Raw genomic sequence first — 18105 nt, 5'->3', positions numbered from 1 at the left:
GGAGGCAATCCACAGTTCAGCACCACCATGTTACGACCTTGCAACCTTGCAACGACACACTGATACGATAGACGAGACGTAATTTGGCCGCGATAAGGAATTCCTGCCGTGTACCCACTGCCAAGTTTCGCCAAGGGGTCTTCCAGTGATAAGGAATTCGCCTTCCCGGGTCCACCTGGGGGCATTAACCCAAATATGTCGCGCTATTTGCCTCCTCTCCTCACCCAGAGGCCAATCTGATCTGACTGACATGCCATGCCACCGTTCGGTCAATTAGTCCTCGCCAGCTGAGCTGAGAGTAAGGCTTGGCTCGCAATGTATTGGGCAGGCGCTTATGGTGTGGTCCAAGGCACGGCGGACGCTCGCCTGAAAGCGGAATGTGCTTATCACCACAAGCGCGACCAAAACCCTACCTGTACGACCCAAGACATGCGTCCAATCTATCAATGGCCCCGGCCCCGGCCCCGGCCCGACAGGGTCCCTTCTCCCTTGGAGGCCCCTCTTATTTCACAGACGAGATAGTCAACGGCTGGAGCGGGGCGTTGGCTTCAACGGGAAGGTGCTCGCAACAGGCTGGAAGTGAGGATCCCAGGCCGAGAAACGCCAATGTTCCAAGACATCAATACCTTGCTTCTTAGTGGCCCTTACGTGCTGCATGGGGCCAGGATAGCTCCTTGGCGGATGACCGAGCGATTCAGAATCCTGACCATCGACTTTATCAATTGCAATTCCCCCCCTACTCATTCCGACATCCCAAGGCTTCTAGAAAACTGGGCGCTGTAGCTAGACCATGCAGTCGAGAACTCCTCCTGCAGCAGCAGCAAGAGGGTTCGCCTTCGCCCCAGTAGCGGCCGCGTATATAAGGGGAGCACCGTCCGTCGCTTGCCCACGAACCGTTTTCAGAGCTTCGGGTCCATCACTCATCGCGCCAGACCGTTAGGCCAAAAGAAAGACGACCAGTCTTTTCTTCTTCCCACCCCTCCTTCTTTTAACATCTCAAGACTTCGCCTCTGCGGCAGAGACTACACGGTGTGACGATTCAACCATGGGTGTCCACGACGAGAAGCACGCCGGCGCCGTCGGCGAGAAGACGGCCGACACCAACAGCGACTCGGCCCCGACCTACGAGCGCGGCGAGCACGTCGGTGTCGTCGACTTCGCCAACGACGAAGACTACAATGCCCTCAGCTTCTGGGGCCGCATGGGCCTCACGCCCTCGTCCTTCAAGAGACGTGAGGTGACCGACGCCAACCAGCACAACAAGCTCAACCAGAACATGAAGCCCCGCCACCTGCACATGATTGCCATTGGCGGCTCCATCGGCGCTGGTCTCTTCGTCGGTACCGGTGACGCCCTCGCTACCGGTGGCCCTGCCTCTCTGGTCATTGACTACATGATTATCGGTGTCATGATGTTCAATGTTGTCTTTGCTCTCGGTGAAATGGCTCTCATGTACCCTGTCTCTGGTGGTTTCTACATCTACGTCTCTCGCTTCGTGGACCCTTCATGGGGATTTGCTGTAAGTTATACCATCTTCATCGCATTATATAGAGTCCAGCCACTAACTAACATTCGCTGTAACAGATGGGTTGGAATTATTGTCTGCAATGGATCACTATTCTGCCATTCGAGGTCGTTGTCGCATCATTTACGGTTGATTATTGGACGCAAGGGTCTATCAGTCCGGCTGTCTTCATCACCATTTTCCTGGTTGCCCTTGTCGTCATCAACACCTTCGGCGGCCTTGGTTACGCCGAAGAGGAATTTTGGTCGAGTTTCCTCAAGTTGACGGCTATCATCACGTTCTTGGTCATTGGCTTGATTTGTGTCTGTGGTGGTGGTCCGGAAAGCGGCGACTTCGACACCTACCAAGGAGCTAAGCTGTGGTACGAACCGGGTGCCTTCAACAATGGCTTTAAGGGCTTCTGTTCCGTGTTCGTCACGGCGGCCTTCGCCTTCTCTGGTACGGAGCTGGTTGGTCTTGCCGCTGCCGAGTCGGCAACGCCGCTTCAGACCCTCCCGTCGGCTTGCAAGCAAGTCTTCTGGCGTGTGACTCTCTTCTACATCCTCTCTCTGTTCTTCGTCGGTCTGCTCGTTCGCTTCGACGACCCCAACCTCATCGGTAACATGGATTTCGCCAACTCTCAGGGCGTCGCCCTTCGTCCTTGTCGGCAAATATGCCCACATTGTCGGATACGACCACTTCATCAACGCCGTCATCATGGTCTCCGTCATCTCCATCGGTCTCTCCGGTGTCTATGGTGGCAGCCGAACCCTGACCGCCCTGGCGGAGCAGGACTATGCCCCCCAAGATCTTCGCCTACGTCGATCGCGCCGGCCGTCCTCTCTTCTCCACCATCCTGATCCTCGTCTTCGGCTGCCTCGCGTACGCCGGCGTGGACCCCAAGTCGGCCAAGGACCTCTTCGACTGGCTGCTGGCGCTGTCCGGCCTGGCCGCCCTCTTCACCTGGGGCTCCATCTGCCTAGCGCACATCCGATTCCGCGCCGCGTGGGCGCGCCAGGGCCACACGCTGGACGAGATCCCGTTCAAGGCCGCGTTCGGCGTGGTCGGGTCCTACATCGGCCTCGGCATGGCCATCCTTGTCTTCATCGCGCAGACGTACGTGGCCATCTCGCCCGTCGGCGAGGACCTCAACACGGCCACGGGCTTCTTCCAGGCCATGCTGGCCCTGTTTGTCGTGCTGTTCAGCTGGGCCGTCGGCTACATCTGGAAGCGGCCCAAGTTCCTGAGCCTCGACGACGTCGACCTCGACACGGGCCGCCGCGAGATCGACTGGGAGATGCACCGCGCCATCGAGGACAAGAAGAAGAACGCGGGGGCCTTTATGCGGGTGATCTACTTCCTTTTCTAGATCGATTGCAGCCATTTCATCTTGTTAGATACAAGTGAGCATACTTGCTCCCCCGGGTTTCGTACAGATATAAAAACATATACCTTAATTGTACAGTTGCGTGGATTTCGCGATACATATAGCCTCCAAGATACCAATCATCTAAAACAACCACTTATTTCAAGTTAATACCAACATAATTGTTCAAAACATGCATTATCTTTTTCAGACGTGATCCATCGCCAAACTGCACTTGATATGCAATCTATCCAGGTGCGTCGTCCGCTGTAAGGGGTGCCATGCAGGTGACAGCCAAAGTGTACGGTCTACTCTGATGCAACTTGATCGGCCCAGCAGTTACACAAAAGACCTTCTAATATCAAAGGCGTTCTGGGCACTCATGCCCGAAGTGTTTCCAGGTTTTCACGGCCTGCAACATCGGATATGTCGTCGTCTCCCCATCCGTACATATGTTTTGCGGCTAGCGTATATACGGTAGGTGCAGTCAGCGGATCATCATGCTGTTAACAACCCATCCCTGCCCCCTTCTTCCGCCCTCATTCTCACGTGGGAGGAAAAGCAGCGAGTGAGCCGCGCGTGCGTTTCCCCCAATACCAAGCCAAGCCTTACCTCTCGTATACCGTCGACACACACCCGCGACCCATGCACTTTTCTGTCGCTTCCCGTCGGGCTTGCCTACTTGCACCAGTTTCCGTCCGTATTGAAACGAAAGGAGCAGGTCGGATAGGAATGTTTGCTTGCTTGCTTCCCTGCTTCTCTCGGGTTCCGGGTTTGCTGTATGCGGAGAGAGACGGAGAGAGATCAAGATCTAGAACATTGGCATACGTTTACATGCGTATACCTGCCCATCATATGGGGTGGTCAATGAAACGTAAATTGACTAGATGGTCATTACGTACAATGTTCTTCTGGTATATTGTATGTGTTCCGTATCTGACGAGAAGCTCGTCGTGCCTTGACATGACACGAATGTGTACAGTAAGATCCAGGTTCAACGTCCGCGATGGATATGTGAAAAATATCAGTCTAGCTTACTGTGAGGCTTCCTGCATAGTGCCTTCTGGTGGCAACGATGTATTTCTGGTGTTTTGTACATGTACCACTACGATTAGGCCCAATACAGTAACGGCTGCAACTGGACGACCATGTTTGATTACTATGCATTCACTTAGCAAAGCATTACTTTATGCAAATGCTATTTATAGGTATACTTTAATCTCTGTTTAGTCCTTTATTATATATTTTATTTAAAAGCATTACTTTTAAGCTTATATTTAACTTTTAATTACTTATACTAGTGAGTTTAAATTAATTAATAAGCTTATTATATTAAAATATAATAAGACTTAAAATACTAAGATAGCTTTTTTTAAAGTGTAATTTTTAAAAATTATACTTATTTTATTAAATATTTTAAAACAGTAAATACATTATTTTATCTATTATAAAATAACGAAATTATAATATATTTTTTATATTAATAAGTATTTATTTATTTTAATATATAATTTAAAAATTATTTTTAAAACATTTTAAGTTAAAAATTTATTAATAAGGAATTAAAGTGAGTTTTCTAATACTCGTTTTAGTTTTAAAAAACTAAAATCTTATTTTAATTATAAATTATAATTAAATAGAATATTTATTTTTTAATTTTTAAACATTTTTATTTATTATGTTATTATATTAAATACCTTAAAATTATAGAAATTACACTTTAAAAAAGCTATTTTAAACTTTTAAAATATTATATTCTAATATAGTAAGTTTATTAATTAATTTAAGATTATTAATATATATATTTTAATAATTTAACCGATTTATATTAATCGAGATTATTTTTATTAAATAATTAAATTTTGATTATTATAATATATTTAAAAAGTTTAATCGCTTTTTAAGCTTTTATAAGCTCGTGTTTTAACGAAAATCGAGAGTGATTTTTCTTCGTTTAATATTATTTTATTTATTTTTACCACGTGTTAAAATATCTTAATCGCTTTAAAAACTCGTTTAGTATTAAAATAAGCCTTAACGAGTATATTTTTTAACGCGTGTTAAAAGAAATCCTTTTTATATAACGTTATTTTATACACTTTAATTACGTGTTAAAATATTTTAATCGCTTTGAGGATTCGTTTATTAATAAAGTATAAGCTTATGAGCTTATATTTTAACTTAAATTGATCGTGATTATTTTCTTCTAGCGTTATTTTCCGCACTTTAACTACGTGCTTAAATATCTCGATCGCTTTAGAGACTTATGTATCGTTAAGGTATACTTTTATAAGCTTATGTTTTAACGCGAGTCGAGAGTAATTCTTTCCGTTTAACGTTTTTTTTATTTTAATTACATGCACGAATATTTTAATCGCCTTAAAAATTTATTTATTATTAAAATACGCCGTTATAAACGCGTGTTTTAATACGAGTTAATCGTTATTAATTTTTAAAATATAGCCTTTATTTAATATATGGCTTTTTTATAATATTATATAATATTTTTAAATCTTTAACTCTTATTTAAGTATTATTTAATCTTATAAAATAAAATAAATTACTTATTTATCTAATAAGCTTTATTACTATTTAACGCGGTTAAAATAATTACTAAATAAAAAAACGACCTTAGAATATTAAATTATATTTAAAATTAGTTTTATACGCTTTTTTCTTTAAATTTAAACTATAGTAATTAAATAAATAAAAATATATATATGATATACCTCGCTTTTTTATAATTAATTAAAAATACATATTTTAATAACGTATTAATCGTGTTTATTATATTTACTTTAAAAAATAATAATAAAAGAATATAATAAACGTTATTTAAGTTTTAAAAAAAACTTAATAAAACGTACTTAAGTTTATATTAATAATATAAGAAAGTATTTAAACGTGTGATAAAAACGCTTTATTAATATAACGAGTAATAATATTTTAATTTATAACGTTATAATAAAAGTAGTTTAATAAAGGTATTTATATAATAAAGTTATTAAAGCTACTTATATTAATAATAAACTAAATTAATACATAAATTAATTAATAAAATAAAATATATGAGAAACGTTTAATATTATATCTTTAGTTTTTCTTTTATTAATATTTTTTAGATTTATTAAATTTATTTTAAAACTTTAAATCCGGGTTACTTTAATTTATAAGTAGCTTATACCCTTATTTAATCGTGTTTAATTAATATACTCGTATTATTTATTCTATATTATTTTTTAAATATAAAGCCGGGGTAGTTATATTAATTATTATTATAATATTATTCTTTATTATTATTTAATAATACCGCGGGTATTTTAATTATAAACAAAGTAATAAACGATAATTAATAAAGTCGAATTACGTTTAAGTTTTCGTAAATATTTTAAGTTATTTTAATAATACTCTAAGAGTAGGTTTTTATTATATAATTAAATTAAGTTTTAATATTAACCTTTTTCCCTTATTTATTATATTAAGTTTCGTAAATTCCTTTTTTTATTACTTTTTACTTTTTTATAATATATAATTATTATAATATTTAATTATATAATAAAACGTTTTAAGTTATAGTATTTTAAAATTAAAGGTTATAATATAATATTAAGTTTAGTTTTTAAACGGTTTATTATTATATATTTTTACTTTTATTATAAGTTATAAGTTTAAAAAGTTAATAAAGTCTTTTTTATTAAATTTTACTCGTTATAAATTATATATTTAATATAATGAGTTTTATTATAACGTATAAAAGCTTTCCGCGGTTTAATTGAAAATTATTAATGATGATTATTCTCGCTTAAAAAGCGATTTAAATATTATTAAAAAGGAGCTAAAGCGAGCGGCTATAAAAATCCGGCTTTTTAAAAATAAAAAGAATTATAATTTAATAAAATAATATGTATAATCCGTTACGATATATCCGTTACCGAAGAATTAAAGCGTATTAAACGTGCGAAGGCGAGAAGAGAGGCTCGTCGCAAGGCGGCTGTTAAACTAATTTTAAAAGTTACTCTTATATTATGTACCGACTTCGTGTTTAATTAAAACGAAATAAATCCGGATATTTTATTAAAGTCGTTGTTATTAATCGATTTTAATTTAGTTTTTTAATTATTAAAGTTTTTAAATATTATTTAAATTCTTAAGTATTATGTTTTAATAAATACTATTTTTATTAAACGAAGTATTAAAAGCCATGCTTTGTTTTTTATTTATTAGTAATGCTTTTAATTTTATATTCGTATTAGTTTATTTCGAAGCTTAATTATTTATTAATGAAGGTATTCTTAACTATTAGTTTAAATAATAAAATATAAAATATACTCGTATCATTTTAAATAATAGGAACTAATAATTAGTTTTTAAAATAACTTTTACGATTTTAAATAGTTCGATTTTTTTAAAGTTTAAGTTTGAACTTAATCGTTTAGTTTTAATATTTCGTTATAAAAAGTAAACTTTTTTTCTTTTTTAAAAAATTAATTCTTTTAACTTTATTTAGTTAGCGTATTTTTTAATTTTTTATTATAAAAAGTAAGGTTTTATTATAAAATAATTTAAAATTCTTTTAGTGTTTTAATTTATATAATCGCGCTTAATATTAGTTTTTTTTAAACGCTTTTTAATACTTCTTAAGTTATATTCGTAATTTATTCGAAATAATAAAACACGCGTAGTTTTATTATTTACGTTATTATAAACGAATTATATTATAAATAATAATAAAACTTAATTATTTTATTTATAATTAATATAATAATTTAAATATTATTTTAAAGTTTAATTTATTCGCTTAATTATTTATTTATTTAAAAATAATAAGCTGAAAATAATTTATATTTAACGCCGAATTACGTTATAAACGATTTTTGAAATTTAACGGTAAATAGCTTATTTTAATTAAAAATAATCATTTTTAATAACTTATATTAATTAAAAATAATTAATTTAATATAATAACACGTTATAATATAGTTTAATAAGAGATAAAAATATATTAAAGTTTAAAAATACCTTAACGTGGTTTACTATTAAGTCGGTTATATTATTAATTCGGCTACTTTTATTTTACTTCATTACTTTTATATAAATTAATATAACCTTAACGCTTTAAATTAAGTAAAATTACTTTCTATTCGATTCGTTATTTAATTTTATCTTTTTTATATATTTACGTATTATAACTTATCTCACCGTAAATATTATAGCGCTTTCTATTAGTCGCCTTTCGTTTTAACGGACCCCTTATTTTATATTTATTAATCGTTATACGCTTTCCTTTTACCTTCTCGTTTTATAAATTTTAAGATTCTTATATAATAAAGGCTCTTTTAAACTAAACGCGTAATTTTTTAATTCTCCGGCGTTTAAAAAGTATTAAATTAACCTTTTATAAAGTACGTATTTAATTTTTTATAAAGGTGTAACGAACGCTGTCTAAGTTCTAAGAAAAACCTAGTAAGGCGTACTAGGGTTTATATTAATAATACGAGAAAGTATCTAGACGTGCGGTAAAAGTAACGCTTTTACCGATATAATATGTAATAGCCGGGCCGTAACGTAATAATAAGGGGTCGGGTAAAGGTATTTATATAATAAAGTTATTAAAGCTGTTTATTTATTAATAAATTAAGATTAATATTTAAATTAATTATTAAAATAAAAAGTATTTATATAAAATATATAAAGAACTATTCATTATTATATTTTTAATCTCTTTTTTATTAATTCTTTTTATTACTTAGTTTTATTTAATAGTAATTAATATTACTTAATTAAATATTATTAAACTACTCGGTAAAATTTTATTAAGTTACGTCTTAGTTTATTACTATGTAGCCTATTTTTAATTATTTATATTATTTTATTTATTTTTATTTATTTATATTATTTTATTTATTTTTATTTATTTATAACTAAGTAACCTTATTATATTATCGTTATAATATTAGTTATCGTAATATTATAACGATATACTAGGCGGGTTCGTTAATATTACTTAATAAGGTAAGTTTTAATACTAGTTCTTGTAAGCGCCTCGGGGTATAATATCGTTATACTAAAGGTAGGTCTAGCTATATAATTAGTTTAAGCCGTAATAAAAGGTTAATTTATATAATATCTATATATACTTTTTATTATTTAGTTTATAATATTTAAAATTAATATTAAAGAGTTTTTTTAATAAATAAAAATAAAAACTTAAATCGTTTATTAAAAATAAAATAACGTTTAAAAGTTATAAGTATTAATTATTTTCAAATATAATATACCTTACGGTTTAACTAATTATACGGTTTAATTAATTATTTTCCCGTAATTCTTAATAACTAAATCTATTTTTATTTTTATTTTTATTTTTATTTTTATTTTATTACAATTAGTATTTTAAACGTTTCGAAATAGTTTTAAATTTAATCTTTAATTTATAATATAAGTTTATAATATCTTTTATATAAATTTACGTTTTTAATATTACGGCGGTATTTTATAATAAAATATACGATTATTAATATAAAAACTTAATATTCTTAAAAAAAATATAATAGTTCGGTATATAATTAAATTAAATTCGTAATCGTTTCTTTTCTAGATAAGTAGTATTAAAAATATAATGAATTAATTATTTTTTAACGCGACGCGGGACGCGTGAATATTAATTAAGCTTTTAGTTTTTTCTAGATAAGTAGTATTAAGAATATAATGAATTAATTATTTTTTTAACGTGACGCGAGACGCGTTAATATTAATTAAGCTTTTAGTTTAATACGATAATAATTAGGCCTTTAAACGCGTTTTAATTAAAGAATTAATTATTAAAGAGTTTTTTATAAAGATTTTAATACGTATTACGTATAGTTTATTTTCGTGTAAAATATAATTAATAAACATAGGATTTAAGAGGAGGATATTTATAATTTTAATGAGACCGGCTTTTTTATAAATTAAATCTTGTTCGAAAAGGTTATTATGATTTTTAATCGATACGGGAAGCTTAAGGTAGTTTAGTAAAAGAACCGGGAATAGGTTATAATTATTTAAAGCGTTAAATTATACGGTTACGTTATTTTTTTATATATTATATTTATTAGAAAAATGTACCTTTTTTTTTAGTACGAAAATAGCTTATTATTAAAGGATTAAATAATTATAATTATTAAAAACGGTTAAATTATAAATAAAAAAAGCGAGGATTAGATTTAATATTTTAATAAATATATAAAGTTTAATATAAAAAATATTTATTATTTATTAGTTTTTAACGGCTATAAAAACTATTATTTATTAATTTTTAAGTTTTATTATAAAAAGAACTTAATTATTATATTTTAAATATTTTTTAATTTACTATATAAGCTTTAATCTTATAATATCGGTTATTTTTTTATACTAAAAAGGTTATACGAGAAAGAAATCGAGTATTTTATACGGGCGTATATTATTTATATTTTAAAGGAAAACTTTTTATTAATGTTTTTAAAAACGTTTTAAATTATTTTTATTATTTTAAATATTTAGGGAGGTTTTTAAAAAATAGGACTTATATTATGTAATCCGGAATATATTATTTTAAGTATTAAAAACTTTAAATAATTTAATAAAAGTTTAATTTTAAACCGAATATATTAAAAATTAAATCGTATAATATTAAAATAGGTTTTTAATATTAATTTTAATTAAGTTTAATATAACGAATGCTATCTAGGTTTTAAAAGAAACCTAGTAAGACGTACTGGGGTTTATATTAATAATATGAGAAAGTATTTAAACGTGCGATAAAAGTCGCTTTTATCGATATAATAGGTAATAGCTTATAAGAATAAAGATAATTAAGGAGCGTAAACGTTACAGGTATTTATAATAGAGTTATTAAAGCTGTTTACCTTATTAATAAATTAAGATTAATATTTAAATTAGTTATTAAAATAAAGAGTATTTATATAAAATATATAAGGAAACGTTTATCGTTATATATTTAATCCCTTTTTTACTGATCTATTAGATTACTTAGCTCACCCTCGTATTCTAGTGATCTGGGTGATCCCCTCGTTAGTTAGATCACCGGCTTATTTCGTCGTTCTTAGTGATCCCCGTGATCCCTTACGTAACGTTATTTTTATTACTCTTTTAAGTCGTGTTTAGCTTATTATTATTCGAGATGCCGTCGTTATGATTACCGTGCGTTTTTATAATATAAATGAGATTATATTAGTATAGCTAGTAACGCGATTAGTAGCTATAACGTCGTAGCCTAGTCGGGGTATTATAAATCCGGCCCGGTAATTTATAAGTTTTAGCCGTATAATTAAGTTAGGTTATAATATTACTTTCCTTTTTTTAATTATTTTATTCTTAAAACGTTAAACTTTTTAAATATTTTTACTCATTTATTATATTAAAGCTTAATAAGGATTTTTTTTCGTTATATTTTTATTATAATATTTATTTTTTATATAAAGTTTAAAAAAACCGAATAATATTATAACTTAATTATTTTTCTTAACGAATTTAATTTCGAAGTTATGCCGTACTTTTTTTATTTAAAAAAAAATAGAAATATATTATATTAAATAATATCTCTCGTTATAAAAAATATGTTCGTTATAATTGATCCTACGATAGTTCTAGTCTATTGGTCTCCGCGATATCTCGGGTCGTCGATAAGTCCCGTCGTTTACGTTTTAAAGAATAGGCGGCTAACGACTCTTTACGCGAGGCGAACGCGGCTTTAAAAAAAGCTTATCGAGAGGCTTAAGGGGCCTTTTAACGTTTAAAGCGGATCCGGTAATAGCGGAACTCCTTAGTAACGCGCGGCGTAGAGATGGCTAAGCGTGGTTTTTATTCCTTAGACGAGCTAGAGGCGGCCGAGTATGCCGAGTCTGAGGCGATTATCGAGGCGTAGTTTTTCGGGGCGTTTAAAGTAATAGACTAGAATGCGATAAATTTTAACCTCGTTTTTCTTTAAATTTTTATAGTTTTTTCGCGGCGTTTATTTAATATTTTTTAAGTTTTTAAATATTATTTTTTAATAAATAATTTTTTTATTAAACGAGGTATTAAAGGCTTTATTTTTTCCTTTTTTTATTAATAATTTTATCGATTTTATACTAGTATTAATTTATTTCGACTTTTAATTATATATCGATTAAATTTTTTTTAATTATTAGCTTAAATAATAAAATATAAAATATAGGATATATCCGTATTATTTTAAGTAATAATAATTAATAATTAGTTTTTAAAATAATTTTTACGATTTTAAATAGTTTAATCTTTTTAAAGTCTAATTTATTATTTAGTCGCTTTATTTTAATATTTCGCCGTAAGAGATAAACTTTTTCTCTTTTTTTAAAGGTTAGTTTTTTTAATTTTATTTAATTAGCGTATCTTTTTATTCGTTATTAAAAGAAGGTGAGGTTTTATTATAACGTAATTTAGAGTTTTTTTTAATTTTTTAATTTAAATTGTCGCGATTAGTACTAGCTCTCTTTTTAAAGGTTTTTTAGTAACCTCCGGGTTATATCCGTAGTTCGTTTAAAACGGTGATATGCGTATAATTTTATTATCCGCGTTATTATAAACGAATTAAGTTATTAGTAATAGTTATACTTAATTATTTTATTTATAATTAATATAGCAGCGTAAGTATTATTTTAAGGTTTAGTTTATTCGTTTAATTTATTTATTTATTTAAGGGTAGTAAGCCGTAAATAGTTTATATTTAATACTAAGTTATACTATAAGCGATTTTTAGAATTTAGCGGTAAATAGTTTATTTTTATTAGAAACAATCGTTTCGAATAGTCCGTATTAGTTAACGATTATTCGAAAAAATATATACGCTAAATTATTAATATTACTAAATTCCTTATACGGTAAAAAGTAGGTATACTTTATAAATTTATTCGTAATTATTAAGATATTATTATAATTAACTTTAATTAAGGGTTTTATTAATAGGGGTAGCTTAATAACGAAGTTAAGTGTAATAGTTTTTCACGCTCTATTTAGTGGTAAGATCGGTTATAGTTTTTCGTATAGTCGGTGTCGGGTAGCTTTAGCTTTATTACAGAGGTTATATTTACCGATTACCTTAGTTACGATTAGTTTAAGGTTTTTATAATCGAATTGCCTAATAATCCGCTTTTAGGTTTTAAATACTCTTTAATATTTGTGTATAGGGTATTTATAGAATTCTTTAATAAAGTTTTCGCGATACCGCTTAAGGATATAGATTTTATTTCGGTAAAAAGTGAGACCGTTATAATTTTCGAGGTGGTTTTTAAAGTAGCTCGCGGGGTTAGAGGTTTAATTAAATTATTAGAACTTAGTAACTTAATTGTTATTATATTAAACGTATTTCGTAGCGTTTAATTATTTCGACGGTGTAAGGTTATCGTTTTAGTTATAAATAAGGATAGTCCGCGTTTCGGATAGGACTTCTTTTTAGTGGTCCGGTTATCGGCTTAATATATCGGCGCGACCGTTCTCGTTATTCTTTTAATAAATAATGGTGAGGTTAAATCTTAATAGGAATTTAAATTATTATATTTATTATTTATTTAATTTTTTAATAGTAATAAGCGTTATAAGGTTTTTATAATTAGTATAGACTTTAATTAGCTTTATTATTCCGTTAAAATAATGTTTTTATTTTTTATAAGCTTTAATAATAGTTATTAGCTTTTTATTATAAATTTAGTAATTAAGTTCTAATTTATTAAGCTTTTTCGAAAAGAATGCGACCAGGTGTAATTTTCCGTTATCGTTTCGTTAATTAAGTTATTCTCTAATCGTATAGTTCGATATATCGGTTTTAATTTTAAAAGGTTTAGACAAGTTTATTATATAAAGTATTAATTCGTTAAGAATTCGCTTATTAATATTATAAAAGGCTTTATTTATTTTTTTACTTATTAAAATAGTTTATCCTTTTTTATTAGGTTCGTTAGGGGTGTTGTTATCTTATTAAATCCGGGACGAAAATCCGGTAATAATTAATTAATTTTAAGAAAAATCTGATTTCTATAGCGCTTATAGGCGTAGGCTATTCTTTAATTATTAAGATTTTCGACGGTTTTATTCGGATTTCGTTTAAAGATATTACGTATTTTATAAAGGTGACGGATCGTTAGTAGAATTCGCTTTTTTTTAAGTTAATTAGTAGGTTAGTGTCCTGTAGTTTTTAAAGTATTAGTTTTATATATTTTCGGTACTATTTATCGTTCTCGGAATAAATAAGGATATTATCGAAGTATATTGTAACGAACTTATTAAGGTATTTTTATAAAATATAGTTAATTATAAATTAAAAGTTAATTAATACGTTAATTAAGTTAAACGATATAGCTTAGTATTCGAAATAGTTATACTTAGTTCGAAACGCGGTTTTTTATTTTTCTTTTTTTTTAATTTAAATTAAGTTATATATATTAAGGAGGTCGAGTATTATAAAGATTTTAACGTATAGTAATCTATTTCGTAAATTACTAATTAAGGGTAGGGGGTACCGGTTTTTAATAGTAATTTCGTTAAGCTTTTAGTAATCGATATATATACGCTATTTAGGTTTCCCGTCTTTACTTTTTTTCGGGACGAAGAGGATAGGGAAGCTTATTAGCGACGTGGATAGTCGTATAACTCCTTTTTCGAAATTTTTCGTAATGTACTCCTTTAAGGCTTGTTCGTACTCCTAGTTAAGTTTATATATAGATATAAATAAAGGTTCCTTCCTATTTTTAAAAGGTATTTTATAATTTTATTATATATAAGGCGGTAAGTTTATTTTTAGTTTTTTATTAAAAAGTATTTCGAATTACCGGTACTTTTTTAGTATAATTATTATAACGTTCGGCTTAGGTTTTTTAATAATAATATATATTTTAAGTATTTTAGGTCTATTAGGGGGTTGTTTTTTAGACCGCTGCCTATTAATTAAACCTTTTTTTAATATATTTTATTAAAGTTAGCCTGTTTTTTAATTAATTTTAAGATTATTTACCCGTAATTAGGGTATTTTTAAAATTATATCGTATTTTACGACGTCTGTAATATTATATATAATTTATTTATAACGTTTTCCGATATTAATCGAAAGGTTTATAACTTCTTTCCGTACTTCTTTATTATTATAAGTTATAAATCTTTTATTAACGGTTTTAAATCGGTATAAGGCGTTTTTCTTTTATTATTCGAATTTAAGGCAATTGACGATTCGTAATAAAATATAGTTTTTTTATGCTCCGCTATCGAGTAACGCTTTAATATAGACTCTTTTTACGCTTATTATTAATATAATATATTTATAAATAGCTCGATTATCTATTATTTAATATAGGGACCTGTTTTAGTCAGCCTATTATTATCCTTTTATAATAAGCGGCGTTTATTTTTTAAACGCTGCTCTTATAAGTAATTAATAACTTTTTACGATCGATTCTCGTATCGTTACTATCGCTCCCTTCGTTTTTTATAGGGCGCTTTTTAGTATATTAGTAGGGGTGTTTTTATACTTTTCCCTATATAAAGTATTATCCTTAATATTTAAGATTCGGGTTCTTTTTATAATTCGAAAATTTATTAAATTCGCGGTAATTAATAAACGTTTTATAGGTTTTTTAATATATTAAGGAAGTTTTTTTATTAGGTATATATTTATACGTTTTAAAAACGTTAAGCGCTCTTTTTTAAACGTTTATAAGCTCGCGATTTTTCTTAGGCGTATTTAAGGTATTAATTCTCGAAATACTCCTTTTAATCTCGTTTTTTTAAATAATATTATTATAACTACCGTAAATCTTTTTATATTAATAGATACGCGCGTCGTTTATTAGGGATCGACGTTCGGATTTTTTTAATAATATAATTTAAATATAATTACGTAATAGGTTGTTTATTAATCTTTTAAAAAAACTATTCGTATTCGAGTTTCTTCGCGAAGTGTTTTATATAAGCGTCGTATATATACGAGATTTATAAAAGCGTAAAGTATTTTTTATATATAGGGGAGATTTATAAATCGTTTTTTACGGCGTAATTACCGTTGATTTTTTAATTAAAATCGGCCGTAATAAATACTTGGCGTAAGTATTTCGAATCGGGGTAAGGGGTACCGAGGACGGTTATTTATCCGTCGGTCTTCAGGTTTCTAAATTTAGCGATCTCGTATACTAGCTCGTTTATTAATATATTTATTAAGCGTTTATAGTTCATCGGTTATTTTAATTAGCTCGTAATATTGTTTATTAAATCATTATTTTCGTTATAAAGAAGGGATTATTTTTTTCGTATTATCGCGACGTTTCGGTTATGGTCTTTTTTATTTTCCGGGGCTTTAAAGAATTATCCGGTACCTTCTTTATTTATTAAGTAAAAGGTATACCTATCGTTATAATAAACTATTTAAGATAAGTTAATATGTTTAATAGTAACGCTATTATTTTTAATAGTTATTATTAAGGTGTTTTTTATTTTAATAGTATTAATTTATTATTTATTTAAAACTTGTCGGAAATCCTTTTTTAATGCTTAATATTTTTGAGCGTAATATCTTTATTTTTAATAATTATAATAAATAACGCGTTATTTTTTATCTTGCTTATTATATTTAATAGTATTAAAGTTTATAAACTTATTATAATAATTATACGTCGTAGTATTTTTAAGCGGTATATAATTATATTAACGTGATCGTTTTATATTAACCTAGGTTTAATTAGTTTATTGCTAAGGTCCGCCTTATTTTTTACGGCGTTATTTATATATATAAGTATTAATTTTAATAATAAGTTTTATATATAAAAAAAAGTTATTAAGAGCGTTAAGCCGGCTAAGTTCGTTTTTAATATTATTTTTTAATTCTTAATAATATATTATAATTTTCGTAACTTTAATATAATTTAATCGAGCTATGATACGTTAGAACTCGGCTATATAAAAAACGGTTAATCCTTTTTATTTAATGGTTTTAAGTTCCTTTTCCGCCTGTCGCTTTTCGTTAAGGTTTTAGAAAAGTGATTTAAAAGCTTGTTCGAAGCCGTCGTAACTTTTAAAAATACGTTATACTTTTATACGGTATAATTTAATTTATTAATCGTTTTTTATAAGTTTATTTAAGTAAGGTTCGAATTAAGCGAGTACTTTATTTTTAAAAAACGAGGCGGCGTAGATAACTCGTTGGGTAACGTTTTAGAACGTCTTTTTATAGAATTATTAATAGGTTTTAATTTAAATAAGAAAGCTTCGGAGGTTTCCGCTTATTCCGTTAAAGGGCGTTAACGTACTAATCTTTATACCCTTTTTTAGTATAATAAGGGTTTAAATAATATTAATAGCTATGTAGAGGAGACGTACTTTTTCGCGTAGTTTATTAATATTATAAGGTGTTTATCCTAGGGTGCCCTTAATTAAGAGTTCGTTACGCTTTTTTTCGAGCTTAATATAATAATATTAATAGTTAGCGCTCTTTTATTTAAGCTTCTTAATTCGCTTAATTAACGTTTATTAAGTAGGTTCGTTATTATTATTATTATTATTATCGACGTTTATAATAAGGTCTCACTAAGAGGTATTAAGGGTGGTAATAAGAATTTTTCTTTATCGGATAGTGTTATTAGGGTTAAGTATAGATATAGTTCTTGTAGTATTATTATTCGAAGGTTTAAGTAATAATTTATAAAAATAAGAGTGATTAAAATATAACGAACGCTATCTAAGTTTTAAAAGAAACCTAGTAAGACGTATTAAGGTTTATATTAATAATACGAGAGAGTATTTAAACGTGTAATAAAAGTCGTTTTTATTAATATAATAAGTAATAATTCGTAAGAATAAAAATAATTAAAATATATAAACATTAAAAGTATTTATAATAAAGTTATTAAAGCTATTTATTTTATTAATAAATTAAAATTAATATTTAAATTAATTATTAAAATAAAAAGTATTTATATAAAATATATAGGGAAATATTTATTATTATATATTTAATTCTTCCTTTACTAATTTATTAAATTACTTAGCTTACCTTCGTATTCTAATAATCCGGGTGATCCCCTCGTTAATTAAATCACCGGCTCACTTCGTTATTCTTAATAATCCCCGTGATCCCTCACGTAACGTTATCCTTATTACTCTTTTAGGTCGTGTCTAGCCTACTGCTATTCGGGATGCCGTCGTCGTGGTTGCCGTGCGCTTCTATAGTATAAGTAAGTTCATATTAGTATAGCTA

The 18105-nt window shown here is 29.2% G+C and overlaps 1 protein-coding gene across 1 annotated transcript; it reads left to right on the top strand.

Moving 5' to 3' along the window:
* Window positions 1-1045: 1045 nt before the first annotated feature.
* Window positions 1046-2873, top strand: PG994_006671 (amino-acid permease inda1; the record flags this gene model as incomplete). Its single annotated transcript, XM_066858080.1, has 3 exons — window positions 1046-1519; window positions 1585-2243; window positions 2294-2873. 3 exons carry the CDS (start codon window positions 1046-1048, stop codon window positions 2871-2873), a joined length of 1713 nt encoding a protein of 570 aa, XP_066717349.1.
* Between the last annotated feature and the right edge of the window lie 15232 nt (window positions 2874-18105).

Source organism: Apiospora phragmitis, assembly GCF_038363925.1.
Source record: "Apiospora phragmitis strain CBS 135458 chromosome Unknown utg000006l:1.0-5683423.0:1.0-5690449.0, whole genome shotgun sequence".
NCBI lineage: Eukaryota > Fungi > Ascomycota > Sordariomycetes > Amphisphaeriales > Apiosporaceae > Apiospora > Apiospora phragmitis.
Note: the sequence above shows the minus strand (reverse complement) of the source record. Positions and strands in the feature narration are given on the sequence as shown.